The 27,420-nt window shown below is 58.5% G+C and overlaps 2 protein-coding genes across 2 annotated transcripts; one reads left to right on the forward strand and one right to left on the reverse strand.

The window, feature by feature from the left end:
- The first annotated feature begins 804 nt into the window (after positions 1-804).
- Positions 805-8,890, forward strand: SCARA3 (scavenger receptor class A member 3). The gene is given in 10 exon segments (XM_050322163.1): positions 805-920; positions 2,052-2,123; positions 2,190-2,303; positions 2,740-2,838; positions 4,467-4,503; positions 4,555-4,828; positions 5,041-5,177; positions 7,364-7,746; positions 8,417-8,446; positions 8,449-8,890. Coding segments are annotated over 10 exon segments (1,560 nt in total). The 5' UTR covers positions 805-913; the 3' UTR covers positions 8,856-8,890.
- A 4,508-nt stretch (positions 8,891-13,398) lies between these two features.
- CCDC25 (coiled-coil domain containing 25) lies at positions 13,399-27,003 on the reverse strand. The gene is made up of 9 exons (XM_050322164.1): positions 26,799-27,003; positions 24,832-24,879; positions 24,365-24,404; positions 20,523-20,574; positions 20,293-20,368; positions 17,874-17,977; positions 17,029-17,231; positions 14,966-15,011; positions 13,399-14,013 (listed from the first exon to the last, which is right to left on the reverse strand). Exons 1-9 carry the CDS (start codon positions 26,821-26,823, stop codon positions 13,984-13,986), a joined length of 624 nt encoding a protein of 207 aa, XP_050178121.1. The 5' UTR covers positions 26,824-27,003; the 3' UTR covers positions 13,399-13,983.
- Positions 27,004-27,420: the final 417 nt, after the last annotated feature.

A 27,420-nucleotide genomic window follows, 5' to 3' on the forward strand; every position in this document is an offset into this window, starting at 1 on the left:
TCCCTGCCCCAAATCCAGGGATCAGATCCCAGACCCATCTCCCCCCTCTCCCTGCCCCAGATCCAGGGAGCATTCCCAGGATCCCACACCCCTTTCCCCATATCCCTCCTCCAGATCCAGGGACCATTCCCACCATCCCTGCTCCAAGATCCATGTCCCTGCCCACATCCAGGGATCAGATCCCAAACCCATCTCCCTCCATCCCTGCCCCAGATCCAGGGAGCATTCCCAGGACTCCAGATCCATCTCCTCCATCCCTTCCCCAGATCCAGGGATCAGATCCCAGACCCATCTCCTCCATCCCTGCCCCACATCCAGGGATCAGATCCCAAACCCATCTCCCCCTCTCCCTGCCCCACATCCAGGGATCAGATCCCAAACCCATCTCCTCCATCCCTGCCCCAGATCCAGGGAGCATTCCCAGGACTCCAGACCCATCTCCCCCTCTCCCTGCCCCAGATCCAGGGATCAGATCCCAGACCCATCTCCCAGCCCCAAATCCCCGTTCTCAACCCCTCATTCCCAATCCCCCCCTCCCCTTGGCCCAGCTCCCCCTTTCCCACCCCTTTTCCCAAGCCCCCGTGTTCCCAATCCCGGTGGATCGGGGCCGTTCCCCCCTCCCCTCTCGTGATTCCTTTGGGGCGGGCTCAGGGTTTCCTTCCCGGCCCTTTTCCCTTTTTTCCAGCGGGCGCTCCCGGTTTTTGGTGGCCGCGCCATTCCCGGGGCGCCGTTCCCGGCTCCCGGATGGGCTCCGGGGATGCTCCGGCGCTGGGGGGGATCCGAGACGCTCCCCGGGAAGTTTTGGGGGCGCGGGGAAAACGCCGGGAAGCGGCTCCAGAGGGATCCGGACCCTGAGGAGCTGCGGGAAGAGGAGGGTGCGGGAAAAGGGGCGCTGAGGCCCCCCCGGGGGGAGATGAGAGGTGAGGGGGGAACATTCCCGGCGGGATTGGGGGGGTCTGGGAACAGCGGGAGGGGGGGATGGACGGGATGGATGTGCCGGAGTGGGGGTGGGGATCCCAAAATCTCACCCAGCTCCTGCTTCCCGTGAGTGGGGGCTGGGAATGGCTGGGGACCCCCGAATTTGGGGGAAGGGGGGAGATTGGGGGTCCAGACACCGCCTGGGACCCCCGAATTGGGAAGGGGGAGGGAAAAGAGGGATTGGGGGGGAGGTCCCAGGGCTCGCCCTGCTCGTTCAGATCCCGCTGCTTGTTGATTCCATAGGGAGGAAAAGCCAAATTTGGGATGGGAAGGACGGGAATTTCTCCACCCCCTGCCCCCAAAGCCCCTCTTCCTTTCCCCCCAATTTTGGGGGTCCAGATGGAATAAAAGGGGGGACACCGGGAAGATCCCAAATTTAACCACCCCCCCACACTGGGGGTCCGGTCTGGGGGGTCTCGGGGTTTCCTTTGATCCCATGGGGGGTTTTTATTCCTGGGAAGCCCCTCCGAGCCAGGAGCCAAATCCAACCACTTTTGGGGCCAAATCCAGCCCAATTTTCCCTAAATTTATGGGCCAAACTTCCCCAGACTCATGGATTTGGAGCCAGGAGCCCTCCCCGTGTCCATCACTCATTTTGGGGCAAATCCAGCCAAGTTTCCACAATTTTGTGCTCCGAATCCCACCGGAATTTATGGATTTGGTGCCCAGATTTCCCCCCCTCACACTGGGGAGGTGTTTTTCCCTTTGCTCCCGTGGTTTTTATTCTCGGGAAACCCCTTGGAGCCGGAGCCAGGAGCCCTCCCTGTGCCCACTCCCCGCTCTGGGGCCAAATCCAGCCAAATTTCCCCCCAAAATTCTGGTCCAAACCCCTTCCCAAACCGATGGATTTGGCTCCCGAAGGTCCCGCTGGGTGTTGGGAGGGGACAGGACGCGTGTCCTGGCTCTCCCGAGGTTTTACTCCTGGCGGCACCGGCCGCTCCTTCCCGGCTTTCTCCCGGGAATGCCGGGGCTGGACGCGGCCGGGGCGCTTCCCAGGGATCCTCGGGATGCCCGGGAATGGGATGAGGAGGGCTGGGGTGGGGGAGCTGAGGCCGCGCCGTGTCTCCTGGCAGGACACGAGCCCGTGGAGGGCGAGGACGAGGACGAGGACGAGGAGATGCCGCCCTTGGGCTCCGGAGCGAGGGGTAAGGAATTCCAGGGGGAGGGAATTGGGGCCCGGCGGGGCCTGATCCCGATCCCTGTTCCCTCAGGAAGGGCCCGGAGCAGGCGCTGCCGGGGGACACCGTCCCTGCAGGGCGCCCTGCGTGGCCTCTACGCCCTGACCCTGCTGCTGGCGCTGGCCGTGGCCGTGCTGGGAGCGCTGGGTGAGCCGGGAAAAGGGTTGGGAATGCTGCGGTGGGAATATCGGGGAGGTGGGGCGGGGTGGTGAGGCATCCCGGGAGCGGCTGGAATTCCACCGGGAGCGCCCTGGGTGTGGAGGCACCTCAGGAAGGTGGGGAAGGAGGGGGGTTGGTTTGTCCTCACGGGAACATCAGGAACCACCTCAGAGCCCCGAGGTTGGATCCCATCCCATCCCATCGCATCCCATCGCATCCCACCGCATCCCAGGCGCTTCCCAGGCTGGAGCAGAGGGACAGCACGTTCCTCAGGGGTGGAATCCTGGAGGCGCCCGGGGGGTGCCCGTCCCAGCCTGGCTCTCACCAGTCCCCTCTGTGCCAGCCGGGAGGGAAGGCGTGGCATTCCCGGGGGCATTCCCGGCTCTCCTGACTCCCAAACCCCCCGCCCCCGATCCCTCGGCAGCGTTCAGGAAGGCGGATTCCATCTCCAGCCGGATCAGCTCGGCCCAGGCCTGCTACGAGGAGAGGCTGCTCCGTATCCAGGAGCATCTCCAGGGCTTGGGTGAGTGGCCCGGACCCGCACCCGGAGAGGCCTTTTCCAGGTGCTCATCCAGCCGGGAATGAGGGATCGCCCTTTCCCGGCGCTCCCCAGGGCCGACCCCCTGCTCCTCTCCCGGGATTTTGGGCAGGGATGAATGGGAGACCCCGAGGAGGGGGCTGGGGGGGTTGGAGAAGCTGCAGGAGCAGGAGGAGGGTGGGACTGGGGAGTTCCCTTCTCCAGGGTCATGGAATCATGGAATTAGGATGAGATTAAGGATCCGGGGGGATCCGGGGACACCTCCCGCGGGTCCGGGTGGCTCCAAACTGTCCCGGAGGGAAGGAATTGTTCCCTGGAGGGAAGGAATTGTTCCCTGGGGGGATAGGAAGGGCTGGCCGTGGAGCCAGGGGGGGTCCAGGCCTGGAGGGTGGGGTGGGATAACAGAGGGATCTCGGGATGGGGTGGGATGAGGTGGGATAAGAGGTGGGTCCCGGGATGGGATGGGGTGGGATAACAGATGGATCCTGGGATGGGGTGGGATAACAGAGGGATCTCGGGATGGGGTGGGATAACAGAGGGATCCCGGGATGGGGTGGGATAACAGGGGATCTCTGGGATGGGGTGGGATAACAGGTGGATCTCTGGGGTGGGATGGGATAACAGTTGGATCTCGGTATGGGGTGGGATAACAGGTGGATCCTGGGATGTGGTGGGGTGGGATAACAGGTGGATCCCGGGATGAGGTGGGATAACAGGGGGATCTCGGGATGGGATGGGGTGGGATAACAGGTGGATCCCGGGATGGGGTGGGATAACAGGGGAATCCGGGATGGGGTGGATAACAGAGGGATCTCCAGGTCTGGAGGATGGGATGGGGTGGGATAACAGGGGGATCTCTGGATGGGGTGGGATAACAGAGGGGTCCCGGGATGTGGTGGGGTGGGATAACAGGTGGATCCCGGGATGGGATGGGATACAGGGATGGGATACAGGGATGGGATGGGATGGGATGGGATGGGACGGGATGGGATGGGATGGGATGGGATGGGATGGGATGGGATACAGGGATGGGATGGGATGGGATGGGATGGGATGGGATGGGATGGGATGGGATGGGATGGGATGGGATGGGCTATGATGGGCTGGGACTGGGCTGGGATACAGGGATGGGATGGGATGGGATGTGGATGAGATAGGATGGGATGGGATGGGATGGATACAGGGATGGGATGGGATGGGATGGGATGGACGGGACGGGATGGGATGGGATAGGATGGGATACAGGGATGGGATACGGAGGGATGGGATGGGATGGGATGGGATGGGATGGGATGGGATGGGATACAGGGATGGGATGGGATGGGATGGGATGGGATAGGATGGGATGGGATGGGATGGACAGGGACGGGATGGGATGGGATAGGATGGGACAGGGATGGACAGGGATGGGATGGGATGGATGGGACGGGATGGGATGGGATGGGATGGGATGGGATGGGATGGGATGGGATGGGATGGGATACAGGGATGGGATGGGATAGGATAGGTGGGATAGGATGGATGGGATGGGATGGGATGAGATGGGATGGGATGGGATGGGATGGGATGGGATGGGATGGGACGGGCTGATCGCCCCTCTGCCCCGTGCTCAGGCGAGAGGAGCTGCAGGAACCGCTCTGAGGGGGCTGGGCCAGCTGGGCCAGGTCGGATCTGCGGGGCTCTCTGATCGGATGTGCGGAGCTCTCTGTCGGATGTGCGGGATGCTCTGTCGGACCTGCGGGACGCTCTGTCGGAGCAGCAGCGGGCGCTGCGGGGTCAGGACGCGCAGCTGGAGGGCGCGTCCCGCAGCCTCTCCCTGCGCTCCGCGGCCGGCGCGGGGCTGCGGGCGCGGCTGCAGCGCTGCAGGCGCGGCTGCGGGGCTGGGCCGGGACGCGGGGCAGCTGCTGGCGCGGCTCGGGGGCTGCGGGACGCGGGTCTCGGCTGTCGGAGGCGCTGCGGGGGCTGCGGGGGCGGCGTGCGGGGCTGGCGGCGGCGCTGGGCGCGCTGAGGCGCGGCGCGGAGCGGGGCCGGGAGAGGCTGCGGGAGCTGCGGGGGTTGCGGAGGAGGCGGCGCGGGCGCTGCAGGGGGCTGCGGGAGGAGCGGCGGGGGCTGCGGGAGGAGCTGCGGGAGCTGCGGGAGGGCGCGGGGCGGGCGCGGCGGGCGCTGCGCGGGGCGCGGGGCGGCGCGGGGCGGGAGGCGCTGCGGGCCGCCCGCTCGGCCCGCGGGCTGCGGGAGCTGCGGAGGAGGCTGCGGGAGCTGCGGCGCCGCGGGGACACCCTGAGCGCCCGCCTGGAGCAGCAGCAGGACGGCCTCGCAGACCGCAGGTACCGCCCGGGCGGGGACATCGCGGGGCGGTCCCCAAAGAGGCACCGCCCGCACTCGGGGTCATCCCCATGGGCTGCTCAAAGGGCTCAGAGCCGCTCCTTTAATGCGTTTTTAGGTGTTATAGATGTGCGTTATTATTTATGGGATATATATTTATTTATATATTATTTATTTTTATATTATTTATATATATTATTTATATATATATAATATATATAATATATATAATATATATAATATATATAATATATATAATATATATAATATATATTATATATATTATTTATTTTTATATTTTATATATTATTATTTATATATATTATATATATCATATATTTATATATCATGATATTATATTATATTATATATAATATAAATTATATAATATATTATATAATATATAATACTGTATATAATATATAATAAATTATATTATTAAATATAATATATAATTATGTATTATAGATGATATATAATATATTATATATAATATATTATATATGATAATATATAACATATATAATATATTTTATAATATATAAAATATATTATATCTATATATATTATATATAGATATATATACATATATATAATATATACTAGATATTATATATTATATCTATCATATATATAATATGTACTAGATATCATATATTATATATTATATACATGATAGATATAATAATATATATTATATAATATATAGTATATATATGATAGACATAATAATATATATTATATAATATATAGTATATATTATAATATATTTATATATTATTTCTTTATATGTGATATATTTATATATTATTTACATATAATTTATTTATATAATTATATAAAAATTTATTTAGTCTATTTTTACAGATACACAATATATTTGCATCAAAATATATTCTACATATAAGTATAAAATAATATGTAGATGAAATACATTAGATATATCCATATACCTACATATATATATATCTAAAAATAGATGAAAAATATATTAAAACGTACATTTAGTGTATATTTAATATATATCTATATATACATTTTAATATATACTTTATCTACATATTTAATATATAAATACATATTTTGTATATTTTATCTATATAAATACTTATAGGACCCCCGTGTCCCTGTGAGCTGTGGGGTGTTCTAGGGCAGTGTCCCCACTGTCCCTGTGGGGTGTTCTAGGGCAGTGTCCCCATATGAGCTGTGGGGTGTTCTAGGGCAGTGTCCCCACTGTCCCTGTGGGGTGTTCTAGGGCAGTGTCCCCACTGTCCCTGTGGGCTGTGGGGTGTTCTAGGGCAGTGTCCCCACTGTCCCTGTGGGGTGTTCTAGGGCAGTGTCCCCACTGTCCCTGTGGGGTGTTCTAGGGCAGTGTCCCCATGTGAGCTGTGGGGTGTTCTAGGGCAGTGTCCCCACTGTCCCCACTGTCCCTGTGGGGTGTTCTAGGGCAGTGTCCCCATGTGAGCTGTGGGGTGTTCTAGGGCAGTGTCCCCACTGTCCCTGTGGGGTGTGGGGTGTTCTAGGGCAGAGTCCCCACTGTCCCTGTGGGGTGTTCTAGGGCAGTGTCCCCACTGTCCCTGTGGGCTGTGGGGTGTTCTAGGGCAGAGTCCCCACTGTCCCTGTGGGGTGTTCTAGGGCAGTGTCCCCACTGTCCCTGTGGGGTGTGGGGTGTTCTAGGGCAGAGTCCCCACTGTCCCTGTGAGCTGTGGGGTGTTCTAGGGCAGTGTCCCCACTGTCCCTGTCCCTGTGGGGTGTTCTAGGGCAGTGTCCCCATATGAGCTGTGGGGTGTTCTAGGGCAGTGCCCCCACTGTCCCTGTCCCTGTGGGGTGTTCTAGGGCAGTGTCCCCACTGTCCCTGTGGGGTGTTCTAGGGCAGTGTCCCCACTGTCCCCACTGTCCCTGTGGGGTGTTCTAGGGCAGTGTCCCCACTGTCCCTGTCCCTGTGGGGTGTTCTAGGGCAGTGTCCCCACTGTCCCTGTGGGGTGTTCTAGGGCAGTGTCCCCACTGTCCCTGTGGGGTGTTCTAGGGCACCGCCCCCACTGTCCCTACCAATCTGGGCCTCCAGGATCTGCGGGGTGGGGAAGTTTTCCCGGGCCCTCCGTGACCCCGCGTGGGCTCCGGGGCCTGCCACGAGGGACTGGGATGCCTGCGACCCCACATTTCCCCCTCGCCACGCTGTGCCCCGCAGGTACCGCCAGGAGCTCGCCCATTCCCGCACGGCCGAGCGGTTCCCGGCGCTGGAGGCGCTCCTGGAATCCCGCGGGGCGGAGATCGGGACCATCTGGGCCAACACCGAGGCCACGGCCGGGCACCTGCGGGGCATGAGCCGCTACCTGTCGGACGTGGGGCTCGCCTGCTCCCTGCGCTCCCAAACCCACGCGCGGGAGCTGCGGGGGCTCCACGGCAGCCTCGGGGAGCTCCAGGGCTCGGCGCGGCTCCTGCGGGAGCGCTGCGGGGTCCTGGGGGCCCGCCTGGACCGCGGCGTGACAAACCTGTCCCTGCTGCTGGAGGAGATGCGGGCCGTGGATGCGCGGCAGGGGGACGAGCTGGGGAACATCACCCTGCTCCGGGGTGAGCCAAAAGGGGGGATCTGGGGAGCTCTTCCCGGGATTCCGGGGGATTTTGTGGGATGTGGTGGATGCGCGGCAGGGGGACGAGCTGGGGAACATCACCTAGCTCCGGGGTGAGCCAAAAGGGGGGATCCGGGGAGCTCTTCCCGGGATTCTGGGGGATTTTGGGAGGGCTTGGGATGGGAGCACGGCACGGGGACGCGCTGGGGAACACCACCCTGCTCCGAGGCGAGGGGAACGGGGAGCCTTTCCCGGGATTCCGGGGGATTTGGAGGGGTTGGGTGGGATTCGGTGGATCCACGGCACGGGGATGGGCTTGGGAACCTCACCCTGCTCTGAGGTGAGAGAGGGGGGATCAGGGGCGCTTCCTTGGATTTGGGGGGGGATCCTGATCCCAAGGGAGGTGGAGGAGGGTCCAAACCAGCAGTGCTGAGGCCAGGGAAGGGCTGGGATGTGCGGGAAGGCACCTGGAGCATCCCATGGATGAGGGGGCGTCCCAGGATGGAGGGACAGGGACAGCAGGGAGGTCCTTCCAGCGGTGCCTCCTCTCCCTGTCCCAGAGGAGAGGGAGCAGCTGCCCCTGGATGAGGGGATGGAATTCCCAGCGCGGTGGGAGCGTCCCCCTCACGCCTCCTCTCCTCTCTCCCTCCCTCCTCCCTCTCTCCCTGCAGGCGCTCCGGGTCTCCCGGGCCCCCGCGGCCTGGGGGGGACGTTGGGTCCGGTGGCCCCGCGGGGATCGGGGGACAGCAGGGTGACATCGGGACCCCGGGATCGCCGGGCCCGCCCGGCCCCTCGGGACCCCCGGGCCCCCCCGGCCCGCAGGGGGAACGGGGACCCCCGGGAACGAAAGGATTCCCGGGATTCAAGGGCTCCAAGGGCGGCTTTGGAGCCTCGGGATGGCGGGGCCAGGGCGGACCCACGGGGGATCCCGGACCCGCGGGGCCCGAGGGGGGAGCGGGAAGGGCGGGACCCCCCGGCCCGCAGGGCGAGCAGGGGCTGCCCGGGACCCCCGGGAACGCGGGCCGGGCGGGGCCAGAGGGGCCCGAGGGAGACCCCGGCATGAGGGGACCCCCCGGGCCACCGGGACCCCCCGGACCCCCGGGACAGTGATGGGGGATAACAGAGGGGTCCCCAATTCCATCCCCTGGGACCCCCCGGGACAGTGACGGGGGATAACGGAGGGGTCCCCAATTCCATCCCCTGGGACCCCCCGGACCCCCAGGCAGTGACTGGGGATAGTGGGAATAACGGAGGGATCCCCAATTCCATCCCCTGGGACCCCCCGGGACAGTGACTGGGGGTAATTGGGGGACCCCAATTCCATCCCCTGGGACAGGGGGTCCCCAAATTCCATCCCCAGCCCCCTCAGGATAATAACTGGGGCACGGGGTCCCCATTGTCACCCCCTGACCCCCCAGGTCAATAATTGGGACAGGGGGTCCCCACTGTCACCCCCCAGGTCAATATTTAGGGCAGGGGGTCCCCATTGTCACCCCCTGACCCCCCCCGGACAATATTTAGGACAGGGGGTCCCCACTGTCACCCCCCAGGTCAATATTTAGGGCAGGGGGTCCCCATTGTCACCCCCTGACCCCCCCCGGACAATATTTAGGACAGGGGGTCCCCACTGTCACCCCCCAGGTCAATATTTAGGCAGAGGTCCCATTGTCACCCCCTGACCCCCCCGGTCAATATTTAGGACAGGGGGTCCCCATTGTCACCCCCTGACCCCCCAGGTCAATATTTGGGACAGGGGTCCCCATTGTCACCCCCTGACCCCCCAGGACAATATTTAGGACAGGGGGTCCCCACTGTCACCCCCTGACCCCCCCGGGTCAATATTTAGGACGGGGGTCCCCACTGTCACCCCCTGACCCTCCAGGTCAATATTTAGGACAGGGGGTCCCCATTGTTACCCCCCAGGTCAATATTTAGGACAGGGGGTCCCCATTGTCACCCCCTGACCCCTCCAGGACAATAATTGGGGCAGGGGGTCCCCATTGTCACCCCCTGACCCCCCAGGTCAATAATTGGGACGGCGGTCCCCACTGTCACCCCCTGACCCCTCAGGTCAATATTTAGGACAGGGGGTCCCCACTGTCACCCCCCAGGACAATATTTAGGACAGGGGGTCCCCACTGTCACCCCCCAGGACAATATTTAGGACAGGGGGTCCCCACTGTCATCCCCCCGGACAATATTTAGGACAGGGGGTCCCCATTGTCACCCCCTGACCCCCCCGGACAATATTTAGGACAGGGGGTCCCCATTGTCACCCCCTGACCCCCCAAGACAATATTTAGGATGGGGGTCCCCATTGTCACCCCCTGACCCCCCCGGACAATATTTAGGACAGGGGGTCCCCATTGTTACCCCCCAGGTCAATATTTAGGATAGAGGGTCCCCATTGTCACCCCCCGACCCCCCAGGTCAATATTTAGGACAGGGGGTCTCCATTGTCACCCCCTGACCCCCCAGGTCAATATTTAGGACAGGGGGTCTCCATTGTCACCCCCTGACCCCTCCAGGTCAATATTTAGGACAGGGGGTCCCCACTGCCCCCCGAGCGCCCCCCCCGCAGGCCCGGGGTGGGGATGGGGTTCCCAGTCCCTCCCAGTCCCTCCCAGTTCAGCCCCGGGGCTGGTCCCCGTGCCCCCGGCATTGGGGGGGGATCCCCGGGATTTGGGGTCCCCCGGGATGGGGCCCAGCCGGTTTGTGCCCCCCCCGCGACCCCCAAACCCCGCGCTGTGCCCCCGATGCACTCGCGGCACAATAAAGGCCTTTGGGACGGGCGGCTCCTGAACTGGGAACACTGGGAACACTGGGAATACTGGGAACACTGGGAGGGGCACGGTGGGTCCCGGGGGGTGTCCCCTGCTGTGGCAGCGGGAATTGGGGGTCTCAGACCCCCAAAGGCCCCGGGCCGGGCCGGGCCGTTCCGCCCGGGCGCGTTTGTTGGTGTTGGCAGCTCCGCTTCCTGTTTTGATCCCAAAACAGCGGCCCCGGGCGGGAGGAAAACCGGGATCGGCCTTGGGATGGGGCGGGACGGGGGAGGGAGGGGGCTCGGGAAAGGGGGGGCTGGGAATTCCTTACAGAGGTGGGGGATGGGATGGGAGACCCCCCCCCACAAACCCCGGGAATGGTTGGGATTGTCCCGCTGGGATTGGGGGATCCGGGATGGAAACACCCCGGGAATGGTTGGGATTGGGGGGGATCCCGGGATGGGAAACAACCCCCGGGAATGGTTGGGATTGTCCCGCTGGGATTGGGGGGATCCCGGGATGGGAAACACCCCCCGGGAATGGTTGGGATTGGGGGGGATCCCGGGATGGGAAACAACCCCCGGGAATGGTTTGGATTGTCCCGCTGGGATTGGGGGGATCCCAGGATGGGATATCCCACACACAAACCCCGGGAATGGTTGGGATTGTCCCGCTGGGATTGGGGGGATCCCGGGATGGGAAGTGCTTAGGGAGCAGTGGGAGCCGGGGGCGGGGGGGAATCCATGGGGGGAGAGGGGCGGGAAAGGGGCTCGGCATTCCCAACATTCCCGAGGCATTGTTGGAAAAGGCGCTGGGGAGGGACAGGGTGGGTGTGGGCAGGGATCCAGGGATTCACATTCCATGGGCAGGGATCCAAGGATTCACATTCCATGGACAGGGATCCAAGGATTCACATTCCATGGGCAGGGATCCAAGGATTCACATTCCATGGGCAGGGAAACAGGGGGTGATCCAGGGATTCACATTCCATGGACAGGGATCCAAGGATTCACATTCCATGGGCAGGGATCCAGGGGGTGATCCAGGGATTCACATTCCATGGACAGGGATCCAGGGATTCACATTCCATGGGCAGGGATCCAGGGATTCACATTCCATGGGCAGGGATCCAGGGATTCACATTCCATGGACAGGGATCCAAGGATTCACATTCCATGGGCAGGGATCCAGGGGTTGATCCAAGGATTCACATTCCACTGACAGGGATCCAAGGATTCACATTCCATGGGCAGGGAAACAGGGGGTGATCCAGGGATTCACATTCCATGGACAGGGATCCAGGGATTCACATTCCATGGGCAGGGATCCAGGGATTCACATTCCATGGGCAGGGATCCAGGGGGTGATCCAGGGATTCACATTCCATGGGCAGGGATCCAAGGATTCACATTCCATGGAAAGGGATCCAGGGGGTGATCCAGGGATTCACATTCCATGGACAGGGATCCAGAGGGTGATCCAGGGATTCACATTCCATGGACAGTGATCCAGGGGGTGTTGGGAATATGTTCCCATGGACAGGGACCCCTGGGGGGTTTGGGAATATGTGCCCAGGGATCCATGGGGTGTTGGGAACACGGACACCGATCCACCATTCCCAAGGACACCCCATTCCATGGACACCCCATTCCCAAGGACACCCCATTCCCATGGACCCCCCATTCCCATGGACACCCCATTCCCATGGACCCCCCATTCCCAAGGACTCCCCATTCCCAAGGACCCCCCATTCCATGGACACCCCATTCCCAAGGACCCCCCATTCCCAAGGGCACCCCATTCCCATGGACACCCCATTCCCATGGACACCCCATTCCCAAGGACACCCCATTCCCAAGGATCCCCCATTCCCAAGGACCCCCATTCCATGGACACCCCATGGACACCCCATTCCCATGGACACCCCATTTCCATGGACACCCCATTCCAAGGACCCCCATTCCCAAGGACTCCCCATTCCCATGGACCCCCATTCCCAAGGACTCTCCATTCCCATGGACCCCCATTCCCAAGGACCCCCCATTCCCAAGTTCACAGCTCCCTGGGATCCCAGGCCGTGCCTCCCCATCCCGAGGGCTCCCGAGGCCAGCGGAGCCGCCGGATTCCGGAGCCAAGGAAAACCCTGGAGCTGCCAGGCCGGGGCGGTGCCAGAGCCTCTGGATCCATGGGATTCCAGAGCCAAGGAAAACCCTGGAGCTGCCAGGCCAGGGCGGTGCCGGAGCCTCTGGATCCGCCGGATTCCGGTGCCAAGGAAAACCCTGGAGCTGCCAGGCCAGGGCGGTGCCGGAGCCTCTGGATCCATGGGATTCCAGTGCCAAGGAAAACCCTGGAGCTGCCAGGCCGGGGCGGTGCCAGAGCCTCTGGATCCGCCGGATTCCGGTGCCAAGGAAAACCCTGGAGCTGCCTCCGGATCCGCTCCAGCCCCATCCGTGAAAGGGCCCTTTGTGGGCAGGACAGGGAGGGGCCCCCCAGCTCCTCACCCCTCCCTTCCCACATTCCCACCTTCTCCCTGCTTTTCCAGGAGCGCCTGGGAAAAGAGGGAGCGCCTCTGGCTGCTCCAGGCCTCGCTTTTCCCTTGGATTCCCCCCCTTCCCACATCCCTAAAGAGGAAAACATCCCACATCCTCCTCCTGCTCTTCCCAGTATGGAACTGGGAGGGCTCAGGGCAGCCTGGCCCCTTCCTTAGGCCCCTTTTCCCGTGGGGAATGCCGGGAATTGCTGGGAGCAGCTCATTCCAGGTGCGTCATCACCGGGATTTGCCCTTTTCTCCCAGAATATTCCACGATTTCCGGCGTGCCCGTGACGGTTTGAGCTCCTTGAGGGCCTCTTTTCCCTGTTTTCCAACCCCCTCCCTCCAGAATTCCAGGAAGTTGCCTGCATGGCACGAGTTTAATGGGGATATTTACACCAGGATTATCCATGGATTCCACCCCCCCCAACCACCCCAAAACCCCAGGGAATGCCCAGGTGGGAGGATCCACCCGGTGAATCCCATGGAAAACCCAACCCTTCCATGCAGAGGAGCTTTCCAGGCGGGAATCTCGTGGAATTCCAGGGGGTTGGGGGCGGGAATCGGAGCTGGATTTCACCGCTCGCTGCTCCAGGTTTAACTGGGAGCCACCCCCGAGCTCATCCCGATTTCCTTCTCGGTGTTCCCAGTGGGAAGGAGCAGAATTCCAGGCGATTCCCAGTGGGAAGGAGCAGAATTCCAGAGGCAGCAGCACCAGGGAGGGGGATGGTTCTGAGGCCACGGCCCAGCTTTGTTTGCTGGGCCTCAAATCCCATCCCCAAAAATAAATACCATTGTCCTTGGGAGAAGCACGGGGCTGGAAGCCATCCCAGGGATCCGGCTGCTCCTTCCAGAGGGTGGCCTGGCCCGGAGCAGGCCGGGAATGGGCTCCCAGTCCGTGGGTTTGGGGTGGATTTTTGGCATTTCAGCATCGGGGCGGCCCCGCTCACATGAAGTCATCGGAGTCGTTGCCGTCCTTGGGGGGGAAAGAAAAAAAACCGGGAAAAATGGGGATCACCAGGAATGCTGAAAGTGGGAAATGGGGGCTGGATTATTGCAGAATTCCTGTTTGTTCCAGTTTCTTGGATTTCACCCCAGGGAATGAGAGCAAAGCCGAGGGGAACGGTTTGGGCTGGGGGGACAGCAAAGCTCATCCCATTCCATGGGCAGGGACAGCTCCCGCTATCCCAGGGGATCCAACCCGGCCTGGGACACTGCAGGGATCCAGGGGCAGCCACAGCTTCCCTGGGAATTCCAGCCCAGCCGGGAATCCCTTCCCAATCTCCCACCCCAATCTCCCCTTTCCCAGTGGGAAGCCATTCCCTGTGTCCTGCCATTCCAGGCCCTGATCCCAAATCCCTCTCCAGCTCTCCTGGAGCCCCTGCAGGCTCTGGAAGGGGCTCCCAGCTCTCCCTGGATCCTTCCCTGCTCCAGCCTGGCCATTCCCAGCTCTCCCAGCCTGGATCCAGAGCCTGACATTGGATCCATGCCCAGCCCAACTCCTCTCTGGGAAGGAGTTCCGGGAACAAGGGGGGGTTCCCTGGGAATCTCGGCACTCAGGGAAGGGTCTCCCTTCCCCTTTCCTGCCTTTTCCATCCCCACATTCCATAAAAACCCCTCTGAGTGGATCCTGAGTGTCCTTCATAATAGAATCATGGAATGGGATGGGTTGGAAGGGGCATTAAATCCCATCCCATTCCATGTTCAGGGACACCTCCCTCCATCCCAGGTTGCTCCAAGCCCCATCCAGCACTTCCAGGGACGGAGCATCCCGTTCATCCTCACCCTGGGATCTCTGTATCCCTGTTTCCTCAGCCCCCCTGGTCCCCAGGGTGCTCCCAGAGCCAGTGGCATTCCCTGTGGGATGGCAGGCTGGAATTCCATCCCATCCCCAGGCATTGTGTGGGATCAGCAGTGGGATCACTCACCTGGTTGGAGGACATGTTCTCAGCCTTCATCAGGGAGGAGTAGCTCCTGCCAGGGAAAATCCCAAACCGTTATCCCCAAATCCCATCCCTTGGAGAGCCACCAGAACGGGGGGGGGCGCCCCCTTTGGGGTGAAGAATTCCCGAATCCCAGGAAATGGGCATTGTTTTTCCTCCTGGAGCTCAGCCAGGAGGGATAATGAGTTGCTCATCTCCCCCTCCTCACTAATTAACCCCAGGGCTAGGAAGGTCAGTGACAGTCTGATGGCTTTTTCCAAGGTTTTTTTCCTTCGGGATCCACCATCCTGGCGGGGGGGAAATCCCAGATTTCGGGAGCTGCAGGGTTAAACCAGCCCCCCCCCCAGCCCCCCTAATCCCGTTGGATCGCTCGGGAAATTCCCCATTTTCCTGCAAATCCCGCTTTTGATCCCCGGGAGCTCGGGAAGAGCTTCCAAGGGGAGTTTTTGGAGCGGGAAATCCCCGGGAATGAGGTCCTTGTGGAGGTCAGGGCCACGTTCCAAACCCTCCTCCCTCGTTCCCTGCTGCCAGCAGGGGGGGATTAAGGGCGTTAATTAACTGCTAATGAGTGCCGGGGGGGGAAGAGGAAGGGATGTTTAATAGAGAGGGGTGTTAATTAGAGGAGTATTAATTAGAAGAGTATTAATGGAGAGAGTATTAATGGAGAGGAGTATTAATGGAGAGGGGTATTAATGGAGAGGGGTATCAATGGAGAGGGGTATCAATGGAGAGGGGTATCAATGGAGAGGGGTATCAATGGAAAGGGATATTAATTAGAGGGGTATTAATTAGCAGGGATATTAATGGAGAGGGGTATTAATTAGAGGGGTATTAATGGAGAGGGGTATTAATGGAGAGGGTATTAATTAGCAGGGATACTAATGGAGAGGGGTATTAATTAGTAGAGTTATTAATGGAGAGGGATATTAATTAGAGGGGTATTAATTAGCAGGGATATCAGTGGAGAGGGGTATTAATTAGCAGGGATACTAATGGAGAGGGGTATTAATTAGCAGGGATATCAATAGAGAGAGATATGAATGGGGAGGGATTAATGAGGGGTTATTAGAGATATTAATGAGAGGATATCAGTGAGAGGGGTACTAATGGAGAGGGATATTAATTAGGAGGGGATATTAATTAGCAGGGAGAGTATGAATGGGGAGGGAGTATGTAATGGGAGAGGCATATTAATTAGAGGGGTATTAATTAGCAGGGATATTAATGGAGAGGAATATTAATTAGAGAGTATTAATTAGCAGGGATACTAATGGAGAGGGGTATTAATGGAGAGGGATATTAATTAGCAGGGATATCAGTGGAGAGGGGTAGTAATGGAGAGGGATATTAATCAGAGGGGTATTAATTAGCAGGGATATCAATAGAGAGAGATATGAATGGAGAGGAATATTAATGGAGAGGGGTATTAATTAGCAGGGATATTAATGGAGAGGGATATCAATGGAGAGGATATTAATTAGAGGGGTATTAATTAGCAGTGGAGAGGGGTATTAATGGAGAGGGGTATTAATTAGAGGGATATTAATTAACAGAAATATTAATGGAGAGGGATATTAATTAGCAGAAATATTAATGGAGAGGGGTATTAATTAGAAGGGACATTACTGGAGAGGGACATTACTGGAGAGGGACACTAATTAGAAGAAATATTAATGCAGAGGGATATTAATTAGAGGAGCATTAATTAGAAGGAATATTAATTAGCAGGGCCATTAATGCAGAGGAAGGCGCTGAGCTCCGGGGAAGCCTCAGCCATTCCCGAAGCTCCCGGGGAGCTGGAATTGGACCAAGCCAATAATTCCCCAATTTCCTCAACCCCAAGAGGGTTTTGAACTCCCCAACTTTGAGCAGCGGCCGGAACGGCCCCGATTGTTCCTGGGAATGCTCGGGAATCGCTGGGCTCTGATTGATTGTTCCTGGGAATGCTCGGGACAATGGGAATTGCTGGGACAAAGGGAATTGCTGGGCCATGCAGGGCAGGGAGCCCCGGGCCTGCTGACCCCTCGGGAACGGGATGGATCCCTCACCTCAGCTCCTCCAGCTCCTTCTTCTTCTTCATCTCCTCCTTCTCCCTCCTCTTCATCTCCTGGATCTGGGCCTTCTTCTCGTTCCTCTCCTCCCTGTCCCGGGCCTCCTTCTCGGCTGCCAGGTCTGGGAACCGCTCCACCTTCGTCTTCTCCAGCCGGTTCAGGATCTCGTTCACCTTCTTCTCCACTGTCAGCATCTTCACCTGGGAATGGGGGATGGATACACCGGGATGGGGGGCTCCCACAGCCCTGACACGGGGCTGGATCCTGGGGAAAATCCCGAGGGAAACCCCTGCCATGGGACACCCCAGGGATCCAGGGGCAGCCACAGCTTCCCTGGGAATTCCAGCCCAGCCGGGAATCCCTTCCCAATCTCCCACCCCAATCTCCCCTTTCCCAGTGGGAAGCCATTCCCTGTGTCCTGCCATTCCAGGCCCTGATCCCAAATCCCTCTCCAGCTCCTCCTGGAGCCCCTGCAGGCTCTGGAAGGGGCTCCCAGCTCTCCCTGGATCCTTCCCTGCTCCAGCCTGGCCATTCCCAGCTCTCCCAGCCTGGATCCAGAGCCTGACATTGGATCCATCCCCAGCCCAACTCCTCTCTGGGAACAAGGGGGTTCTGAGTGTCCTTTATCCTGGAATCCTGGCGTGGTTTGGGTGGGAAGGGACCTCAAAGCTCATTTAATTCCACCTGGACCAAGGACACCTCCCACCATCCCAGGGCTGGATAAGGACACATTCCCTGTTATCCCAGTGATCCAGGGCATCAACCCGGCCTGGGGCACTCCCAGGGCTGGATAAGGACACTCTCTCCCCGCTATCCCAGTGATCCAGAGCTCCCACACTCACGTCCTTCTGCCGGTGGAAGCCGATCTGCCCCACGTCCATGTCCGCCGTCTTCTTCAGGTTGGTCCAGGGCGTGTAAACCACGGTCACGTTGTTCATCTTGCACCCTGGGCAGGGGAAACAGCCCTGGCCCTGTGTCCCTGTCCCAAACACCCCTGTCCCTGTGTCCCTGTCCCAGAGAGCCCTGTCCCTGTGTCCCTGTCCCAAACACCCCTGGCCCTGTCCCAGAGAGCCCTGTCCCTGTGTCCCTGTCCCAAACACTTCAGGTTGGTCCAGGGCGTGTAAACCACGGTCACGTTGTTCATCTTGCACCCTGGGCAGGGGAAACAGCCCTGTGTCCCTGTGTCCCTGTCCCAAACACCCCTGTCCCTGTGTCCCTGTCCCAGAGAGTCCTGTCCCTGTGTCCCTGACAGCCCTGTCCCTGTGTCCCTGTCCCAAACACCCCTGGCCCTGTCCCAGAGAGCCCTGTCCCTGTGTCCCTGTCCCAAACACCCCTGTCCCTGTGTCCCTGAGAGCCCTGTCCCTGTGTCCCTGTCCCAAACACCCCTGTCCCTGTGTCCCTGACAGCCCTGTCCCTGTGTCCCTGTCCCAAACACTTCAGGTTGGTCCAGGGCGTGTAAACCACGGTCACGTTGTCCATCTTGCACCCTGGGCAGGGGGAACAGCCCTGTGTCCCTGTGTCCCTGTCCCAAAAACCCCTGTCCCAGAGAGCCCTGTTCCTGACACCCCTGTCCTTGTCCCAGACAGCCCCATCCCTGTCCCAGACAGCCCTGGCCTTGGCCCTGTCACAGACAGCCCAGTCCCTGTCCCAGACACCCCTGTCCCTGTCCCAGTCCCTGTCCTTGTCCCAGACAGCCCCATCCCTGTCCCAGACAGCCCTGTCCTTGAGTCCCTGTCCCAGACACCCCTGTCCCTGTCCCAGACAGCCCTGTCCCTGGCCCTGTCCCAGACAGCCCTGTCCCTGTCCCAGACAGCCCTGGCCCTGTCCCAGACAGCCCTGGCCCTGTCCCAGACACTCCTGTCCCAGACACTCCTGTCCCTGACAGCCCTAGACCTGTCCCTGTCCCAGACATCCCTGGCCCTGTCCCAGTCCCTGACAACCCTGGCCCTGTGTCCCTGTCCCAAACACCCCTGTCCCTGTCCCAGACACCCCTCTCCCTGTCCCTGTCCCAAACACCCCTATCCCTGTCCCAAACAGCCCTGGCCCTGTGCCCCTGTCCCAAACAGTCCTGTCCCAGACCCTGTCCCAGACAGGCCTGTCCTTGTGTCCCTGTCCTAAACACCCCTCTCCCTGTCCTGTCCCAAACAGCCCTGGTCCAGTCCCAAACACCCCTGTCCCAGTCCCTGTCCCAGACACCCCTCTCCCAGTCCCTGTCCCAAACAGCCTTGTCCCAAACACCCCTGTCCCTGTCCCAGACATCCCTGTCCCTGTCCCAGACAGTCCTGTCCCTGTCCCAAACACCCCTGTCCCTGTCCCAGACAGCCCTGTCCCTGTCCCAGACAGCCCTGTCCCTGTCCCTGTCCCTGTCCCAGACAGCCCTGTCCCTGTCCCAGACAGCCCTGTCCCTGTCCCAGTCCCTGTCCCAGACAGCCCTGTCCCTGTCCCAAACAGTCCTGTCCCTGTCCCAGACAGCCCTGTCCCTGTCCCAGTCCCTGTCCCAGACAGCCCTGTCCCTGTCCCAAACAGTCCTGTCCCTGTCCCAGTCACCCCTGTCCCTGTCCCAGTCCCAAACACCCCTGTCCCTGTCCCAGTCCCTGTCCCAGACAGGGCCAGCAGGGCAGGGAGGAGGGGAGGGAGGAATCCCGGGCTGTCACCCCACACCAGTGAGGGAGGAATCCTGGGCTGTCACCCCACACCAGTGAGGGAGGGGAGGGAGGAATCCCGGGCTGTCACCCCACACCAGTGAGGGAGGGGAGGGAGGAATCCCGGGCTGTCACCCCACACCAGTGAGGGAGGGGAGGGAGGAATCCCGGGCTGTCACCCCACACCAGTGAGGGAGGAATCCCGGGCTGTCACCCCACACCAGTGAGGGAGGGGAGGGAGGAATCCCGGGCTGTCACCCCACACCAGTGAGGGAGGAATCCCGGGCTGTCACCCCACACCAGGGAGGGAGGGGAGGGAGGAATCCCGGGCTGTCACCCCACACCAGTGAGGGAGGAATCCCGGGCTGTCACCCCACACCAGTGGAGCTGCAGCTCTCCCATGGGAACGGGGCTTTCCCAGGGACTGATCCCACGGAAGGAGGCTCCGAGGCCCATTGGAACGCCAGGGATTCCAAATCCCTGTTTAGGAGGAATTCCGAGCGCCATCTGCTTCCCTAAAAACCCCGGGATCGACAGGGAAACGTCCCAGCAACCGGGCCCGGGATCCAAGGGTGGGAACAGAGCCCCTGGCCAGCCATTTCCCGGGAATCAGGATTACCTTGGATGCTGTTGGCCTTCACCAGGTGGGCACAGTCTATCAGCACCTCCTTGGGAATGTCATCCACTGTCTGGCCCTGGGGGAGAGCAAGGACAGCTCGGGATAGCGGGATCATCCCTCCCCGGGCCGGAATTCCCAGGGAAGCCCAGCCTGGACGGGGTTTGGAGCGCCCTGGAGCAGCGGAATTCCCAGAGGAGGGCGAGTTCTCCCGGCTTCCAGGCCAGGCTCACCTTGTGCAGCCGCAGGTACACGTGGGCAGAGGAGAGTTTATCCACGTGGAACCTGTGGGATCAGAAGGGACGCGGAGCAGGGACCATCAGGGAACGTTCCTGTCGCTGGGACACGGGAAAAACACAACCCCCTTTTCCCCTCCCTTCCCCTTTCCCTGTCCCAGTGCCAAAATGCTCCTTTTCCCTCCCCAAAATCCTCGGCTTCGACCAAGACTCAGCCCGGAAAATTCCAAGGAGCTGATCCCAGCCTCTTCCCAGCTTTTCTCAAGACCCGTTTTTAACCCACTGGGAATTTTTTTCCTCCCTGCTCCAGCACAGGAAAACCCCCAGGAGTCAACAGCAGGTCCCAGTGCCACCTCCTGAGCCTCCCAGCCCCATCCCACGGGATCATCTCCCAGGGAATTGGGGCTGGGAGGGGCCAGACACCCACGGGAGGACAATTCCCAGGGTTTCTTTGGGAGAGGACGTGGCAAAAGTGGTTGATGTGGCCTTGGGATACCAAAAACACATGGATTGTGTCAGTGTGGGAAAGGGGAGGGAGAGGGGGGGAAAATGGGATGGGAAAGGGGAGAAAAGGGGATGGGAAAGGGGGGGAAAGGGGGGGAAAAGGGGATGGGAAAGGGGGGGAAAAGAGGATGGGAAAGGGGGAAAGGGGATGGGAAAGGGAGGAAAGGGGATGGGAAAGGGGGGAAAGGGGATGGGAAAGGGGGAAAGGGGATGGGAAAGGGGGGAAAAGGGGATGGGAAGGGGGAAAAGGGAGAAAGGGGGATGGGAAAGGGGATGGGAAAGGGATGGGAAAGGGATGGGAAAAGGGATGGGAAAGGGGGAAAAGGGGATGGAAAGGGAAAAGGGATGGGAAAGGGGGAAAAGGGATGGGAAAGGGGGGGAAAAGGGGATGGGAAAGGGGATGGGAAAAGGGGATGGGAAAGGGGATGGGAAAAGGATGGGAAAAGGATGGGAAAGAGGATGGGAAAAGGGATGGGAAAGGGATGGGAAAGGGGATGGGAAAGGGGAAAGGGATGGGAAAGGGGGAAAAGGGATGGGAAAGGGGGAAAAGGGGATGGAGAAGGGGGAAAGGGGATGAAAGAGGGGGAAAGGGGGAAAGGGGGGAGAGAGGGGAAAGAGGGGGAAAGGGAGGGGAATGGGGGAAAGGAGAGGGAAAAGGGGGAAAGGAGGGAAGAGGGGGAAAGGGAGAGGGAAAAGGGGGAAGGGGGAAAGGGGGAAAGGGGGAGAGGGGGAAAGGGGAGGGAAAGGGGGGAAAAGGGAGAGGGAAAGAGGGGGAAAGGGAGAGGAAAGAGGGGAAAAGGGAGGGGAAAGGGGGAAATGGGAGGGAAAGAGGGGGAAAGGAGGGGAAGAGGGGGAAAGGGAGAGGGAAAGGGGGAAAGGGGAGGGGAAAGAGGGGGAAAAGGGGAACGAGGGGGAAAAGGGAGGGAAAGAGGGGAAGAGGGGGAAAGGGGAGAAAGGGGGAAGGGGGGAAAGAGGGGGAGGGAAAGGGGAAGAGGGAAAGAGGGGGAAAAGGGAGAGGGAGAAGGGGGAGAAGGGAGAGGAAGAAGAGGGGAAAGGGGAGGGAAAGAGGGGGAAAAGGGAGAGGAAAGGGAGGGAAAGGAGAGAGAAGAGAGGGAAAAGGGAGGGAAAGAGGGGGAAAGGGAGGAGGAAAGGGGGAAAAGGGTAGAGGAGAAGAGAGGGAAAAGGAGAGGGAGAAGAGGGGGAACAGGGAGAGGAAGGAGGAAGGGAAAGGGTGAGGAAGAGGAGGAAAAGGAGAGGGAAAAGGAGAGGGAAAAGGAGGAGGGAAAAGGAGGGAGAAAAGGAGAGAGGAAAAGAGAGGGGAAAGGGAGGGAAAGGGAGAGAGGAAGAGGAAAGGGGGAAAAGGTGAGGGGGAAAGGAGAGGGAAAGGAGAAAGGGGAAAAAGGGAGAGGAAAAGGAGAGGGAAAAGGGAGAAAGGGTGGAAAAAGGAGAGGGAAAGAGGAGGAAAGGGAGAGAAAGAGGGGGAAAAGGAGAGGGAAAAGGAGAGGAGAAGGGATGAGCAAACATCCCCAGGAGCCTGTGAAGGATCCCAGGGAGAGCTGGGATGCGCCTTCCAGAGCCTGCAGGGGCTCCAGAGAGCCGGAGAGGGATCTGGGATTCAGGGCCTGAATGGCAGTGACACAGGGAATGTATTTCCCACTGGGAAAGGAGATTGGGGTGAGATTGGGCAGGGATTCCCGGCATGGGCTGACCTGAGGGCAGCTGTGGCTGCCCCTGGAGCAGCCTGGGATGGTGGGAGGTGAATTCCCAGGGAATGGGATGAGCTTTCCCAGCCAAACCAGGCTGGGATTTGGGATGGTGTGAGGGTGGGAAAAGCGTTTTCATTCCTGGCATCTCTGAGGGACCCAGGGGGTTTCCTTCCCAGCATGGATGGAGGAAGGTTGGGAGAGCCCGAGGGGACGGAGAGACCAGGACAGGGATGGACTGGGAGGGGTTTGGGATCCTCAATCTGCTGGAACGGTTTGGGGATCCTCAATCCAAGGCAGGGATGGACTGGGAGGGGTTTGGGATCCTCAATCCAAGGCTGGGAGGGGTTTGGGATCCTCAGTCCAAGGCTGGGAGGGTTTGGGATCCTCAATCCAAGACAGGGATGGACTGGGAGGGGTTTGGGATCCTCAATCCAAGACAGGGAGGGGTTTGAGATCCTCAATCCAAGGCTGGGAGGGGTTTGGGATCCTCAATCCAAGACAGGGAGGGGTTTGGGATCCTCAATCCAAGACAGGGAGGGGTTTGGGATCCTCAATCCAAGGCTGGGAGGGGTTTGGGATCCTCAGTCCAAGGCTGGGAACGGTTTGGGATCCTCAATCCAAGACAGGGATGGACTGGGAGGGGTTTGGGATCCTCAATCCAAGGCTGGGAGGGGCTTGGGATCCTCAATCCAAGGCTGGGAGGGGTTTGGGATCCTCAATCCAAGGCTGGGAGGGGTTTGGGATCCTCAATCCAAGGCAGGGATGGACTGGGAGGGGTTTGGGATCCTCAATCCAAGGCTGGGAGGGGTTTGGGATCCTCAATCCAAGGCTGGGAGGGGTTTGGGATCCTCAATCCAAGGCTGGGAGGGGTTTGGGATCCTCAATCCAAGACTGGGAGGGGTTTGGGATCCTCAATCCAAGGCTGGGAGGGGTTTGGGATCCTCAATCCAAGGCTGGGAGGGGTTTGGGATCCTCAATCCAAGGCTGGGAGGGGTTTGGGATCCTCAATCCAAGACAGGATGGACTGGGGGTTTGGGATCCTCAATCCAAGACAGGGGAGGGGTTTGGGATCCTCAATCCAAGGCTGGGAGGGGCTTGGGATCCTCAATCCAAGGCTGGGAGGGGTTTGGGATCCTCAATCCAAGACAGGGAAGGGTTTGGGATCCTCAGTCCAAGGCTGGGAGGGGTTTGGGATCCTCAATCCAAGGCTGGGAGGGGTTTGGGATCCTCAATCCAAGGCTGGGAGGGGTTTGGGATCCTCAATCCAGAGGCTGGGAGGGTTGGGATCCTCAATCCAAGACGGGAGGGTTTGGGATCCTCAGTCCAAGGCTGGGAGGGGTTTGGGATCCTCAATCCAAGGCTGGGATTGACTGGGAGGGTTTGGGATCCTCAATCCAAGGCTGGGAGGGGTTTGGGATCCTCAATCCAAGGCTGGGAGGGGTTTGGGATCCTCAATCCAAGGCTGGGAGGGGTTTGGGATCCTCAATCCAAGGCTGGGAGGGGTTTGGGATCCTCAATCCAAGACAGGGAGGGACTGGGGGGGTTTGGGATCCATGAGGGATAATTCCCACATGGAAAGGGCATTCCAGCCCTGGTTGGGGGGGGTTTCCAGGGATTCCCAGCACCCACCAGATGTCCTCTGGCCATCCGTACTTGATGAGATCCTCGTCTGTGGGAAGGAAAAACATCCATCAGGGAATTCCAGCAGCTCAAACCCTGCCCCCCCCCAAAATCCCAGCTCCTTCCCCGGGCTGGAATCACCAGAAGATGGAAAACTTATGGAAAGACTCACTGGACAGGGGGAAAAAACAAGGATGGAGCAGGGAAAGGTTTAGGAAAAAAAAAAAAAAATCACCAAACCACAAAAAAAAAATGGATTTTTCTCTGGAAAAGGTGGGTTTTTTTTTTCCCCAATACATTTAATTTTGACTCATATTTTTGCTGCCCAGAGGATTTCCCACAGGGATTTATCCCAAGGGAAGGATCCCGCCAAGCAGGGCCACGTTTTGGCCAACAATCCATTGAATCAACACCCCAAAAAAGGTCCCCAAATCCCCCCCCAGGACCCCCCAGCCAAGGGAGCTCCAGGTACTCACTCTCGTACTTGTCCTTGCCCATGTAAATGGTGTAAACAGATGGATCAGCTGAGGAGGGAAAAAAAGAGGGAAAACAATTCAGAAAGGACCACAGAAATCGGGATAAACTGCAATAAGAACCCCCTTGGCAAGGAAAACCATTCCACCCCTCCCTCCTCCCTCCTGCAGGGGGCAAAGGAAGGGGTTTTTCCTGTTTTCCCTTTTTTTTTTTGCCCCAAGTTCTTCCCCTGGAGTTTGGGAAGCGGCTTTTCCATGGATTCTGCAGCTCTGGGGGGGGGAAAAAAAAACAACCCCTCAGCAGTTTTAATTATCCCAGCACATCCCAGCCTTGGAATTAACTCCTCTGCCCGGCCCTGCTTCCCAAATCCAGCAGATTTCCCAAAATTTCTCCTGTCCCAGCCCTTTCTTGGAGTATTTTTATTAAAAGTCCCCAAATCGGCAGCAAAAACCCCCCCAAAAAGCTGTTTAATTTATGAATGGCTTTGTAAACACCGGGAATTTAAAGATATTCAAGGATGAGACGCCCCTGGAGGGGAAAATCTGGGAGAAATCCACCCTGGATCAGTAAGAAAGGGCTGAAGTATGAGGTGAGAAACCCCTGGAATAACTGAAATGTTCAATTAAAGGAGGTTATTCCCATAATTAGGGGAGTTATCCACAGCTTTCCTGCTCTCCCACTGCATCCCAGTTATCCCAGGCAGGCACCGGCTCAGCCTCTTTTCTCCCAAATCCAGGGAATTCCCTGAGCTCCCCCTCCTGGAAAAGCAGCTTCACAAAAAAAAACCCAAGAGCAAATCCCTGGAAGGGGCATTCCCAAGGCTGCCCAGGGAAAATCAATGCCTTTCCCAGGGAAAATCAAGCAGCCAGACGCCCATGGAATCCTTTCCCTTAAGGAATCCCATCCCTAAACCCGAGGAGAGCGAAGGGTGTGGAATTCCAGCCTGTGGGATCAGTGGGAAAGGGGGGAAAACAACCCCACAGTGAGAGGATCTCTGGGGGTGGGAGAGGGAGGGGAGGGAAACCAAAGGGGTGACAGAACAATCCTTGGATTTCTGGGTGCTCCAAGGGCTGGATCCGGGCTGGGAAAAGACCTTGGAGCTCCTTCCAGAGCCTGCAGGGGCTCCAGGAGAGCTGGAGAGGGATTTGGGATCAGGGCCTGGAATGGCAGGACACAGGGAATGGCTTCCCACTGGGAAAGGGGAGATTGGGGTGGGAGATTGGGAAGGGATTCCCGGCTGGGCTGGAATTCCCAGGGAAGCTGTGGCTGCCCCTGGATCCCTGGAGTGTCCCAGGCCGGGTTGGATCCCCTGGGATAGCGGGAGCTGTCCCTGCCCATGGAATGGGATCATCCTGAAAATCCCTCCCCACCCAAACCGTTCCAGGCTAAAGGACACTCAGGATCCATTCAGAGAGGTTTTTATGGAATGTGGGGATGGCAAAGGCAGGGAAAGGGGAAGGGAGACCCTTCCCTGAGTGCCGAGATTCCCAGGGAACCCCCCCTTGTTCCCGGAACTCCTTCCCAGAGAGGAGTTGGGCTGGGCATGGATCCAATGTCAGGCTCTGGATCCAGGCTGGGAGAGCTGGGAATGGCCAGGCTGGAGCAGGGAAGGATCCAGGGAGAGCTGGGAGCTCCTTCCAGAGCCTGCAGGGGCTCCAGGAGAGCTGGAGAGGGATTTGGGATCAGGGCCTGGAATGGCAGGACACAGGGAATGGCTTCCCACTGGGAAAGGGGAGATTGGGGTGGGAGATTGGGAAGGGATTCCCGGCCGGGAGGCTGGGGAGGGGCCCGGGCCGGAATTCCCGTGGCCGCTGCGGCCTCCCCTGGATCCCGGACCGGGTTCCACTCCCTGGAACTCTCGGCACCGCCTCAGGATCCCCTCTGGGTGTGACCGCACGGACCCCACGGCCCTTCCCACCCGACCCGCCCCGCAAACCACCCAAAAACCGCCCAACCCGGCCCCGCTCACCGCCCGAGGTGAAGTAGAACACCATGCTGCTTTCTCTACGCCCGGGCCGGGTTTCTGTGCGCCCGGGGCAGGTTTCTGTAGGGTCAGGGCAGGTTTTTGTAGGGTCAGGGTAGGTTTTTGTAAGGTCAAGGCAGGTTTTTGTAGGGTCAGGGCGGGTTTTTGTGGGGCCGTTCCTGAGGGGGGCCCAGCCGGGGGGCGTGGCCTGGCGGGGGGCGTGGCCTGGCTGGGCGCGTGCGCGGGGGGCGGGGCCGTCCTTTGCCCGGCCCGGTTTATTTATTTATTTATTTATTTATTTTGTTTTTGTGCCTTTTCCCGGTTTTTCTTTCCCTTCTTTCTTTTCCTTCTCTTTCCTTTCCAATTTTTTGGGTTTTTTTTCCTCCTTTGCCTTTTTTCTTCCCTTTTTCCTTCCCCCCCCCAGGTACTCCCCTTTTCCCTTTCCCCCTTTTTTCCTTCTCTCTTCTCTTTCTTCCATCTTCCTTCTCTTTCCTTTATCTTTGCCCTTTTCTTTTTCTTTTCCTTTACCCTTTTCCTTTCTTTCCCATTTCCCCTTTCTTTCCCTTTTTTCCACCTTTTTTTCCACTTTTCCCTTCCCTCCCGTTTTTCTTTTACCCTTTTCCTTCCC

The sequence above is a fragment of the Myiozetetes cayanensis genome, unplaced genomic scaffold (genome assembly GCF_022539395.1).
Source record: "Myiozetetes cayanensis isolate MyiCay16 unplaced genomic scaffold, myiCay2020 scf279, whole genome shotgun sequence".
Lineage (NCBI taxonomy): Eukaryota > Metazoa > Chordata > Aves > Passeriformes > Tyrannidae > Myiozetetes > Myiozetetes cayanensis.

What these genes read in the sequence shown, in the direction of transcription:
- CCDC25 (XM_050322164.1), bottom strand. Translation starts at nt 26,823, where the DNA reads ATGGTGTTCTACTTCACCTCGGGCG. An exon ending in GGATGGCCAGAGGACATCTG is followed by an intron (nt 20,575 to 24,364) that starts GTGGGTGCTGGG and finishes CTGATCCCACAG; the next exon opens with GTTCCACGTGGATAAACTCT. An exon ending in AGAACATGTCCTCCAACCAG is followed by an intron (nt 14,014 to 14,965) that starts GTGAGTGATCCC and finishes TTCCCCCCCAAG; the next exon opens with GACGGCAACGACTCCGATGA.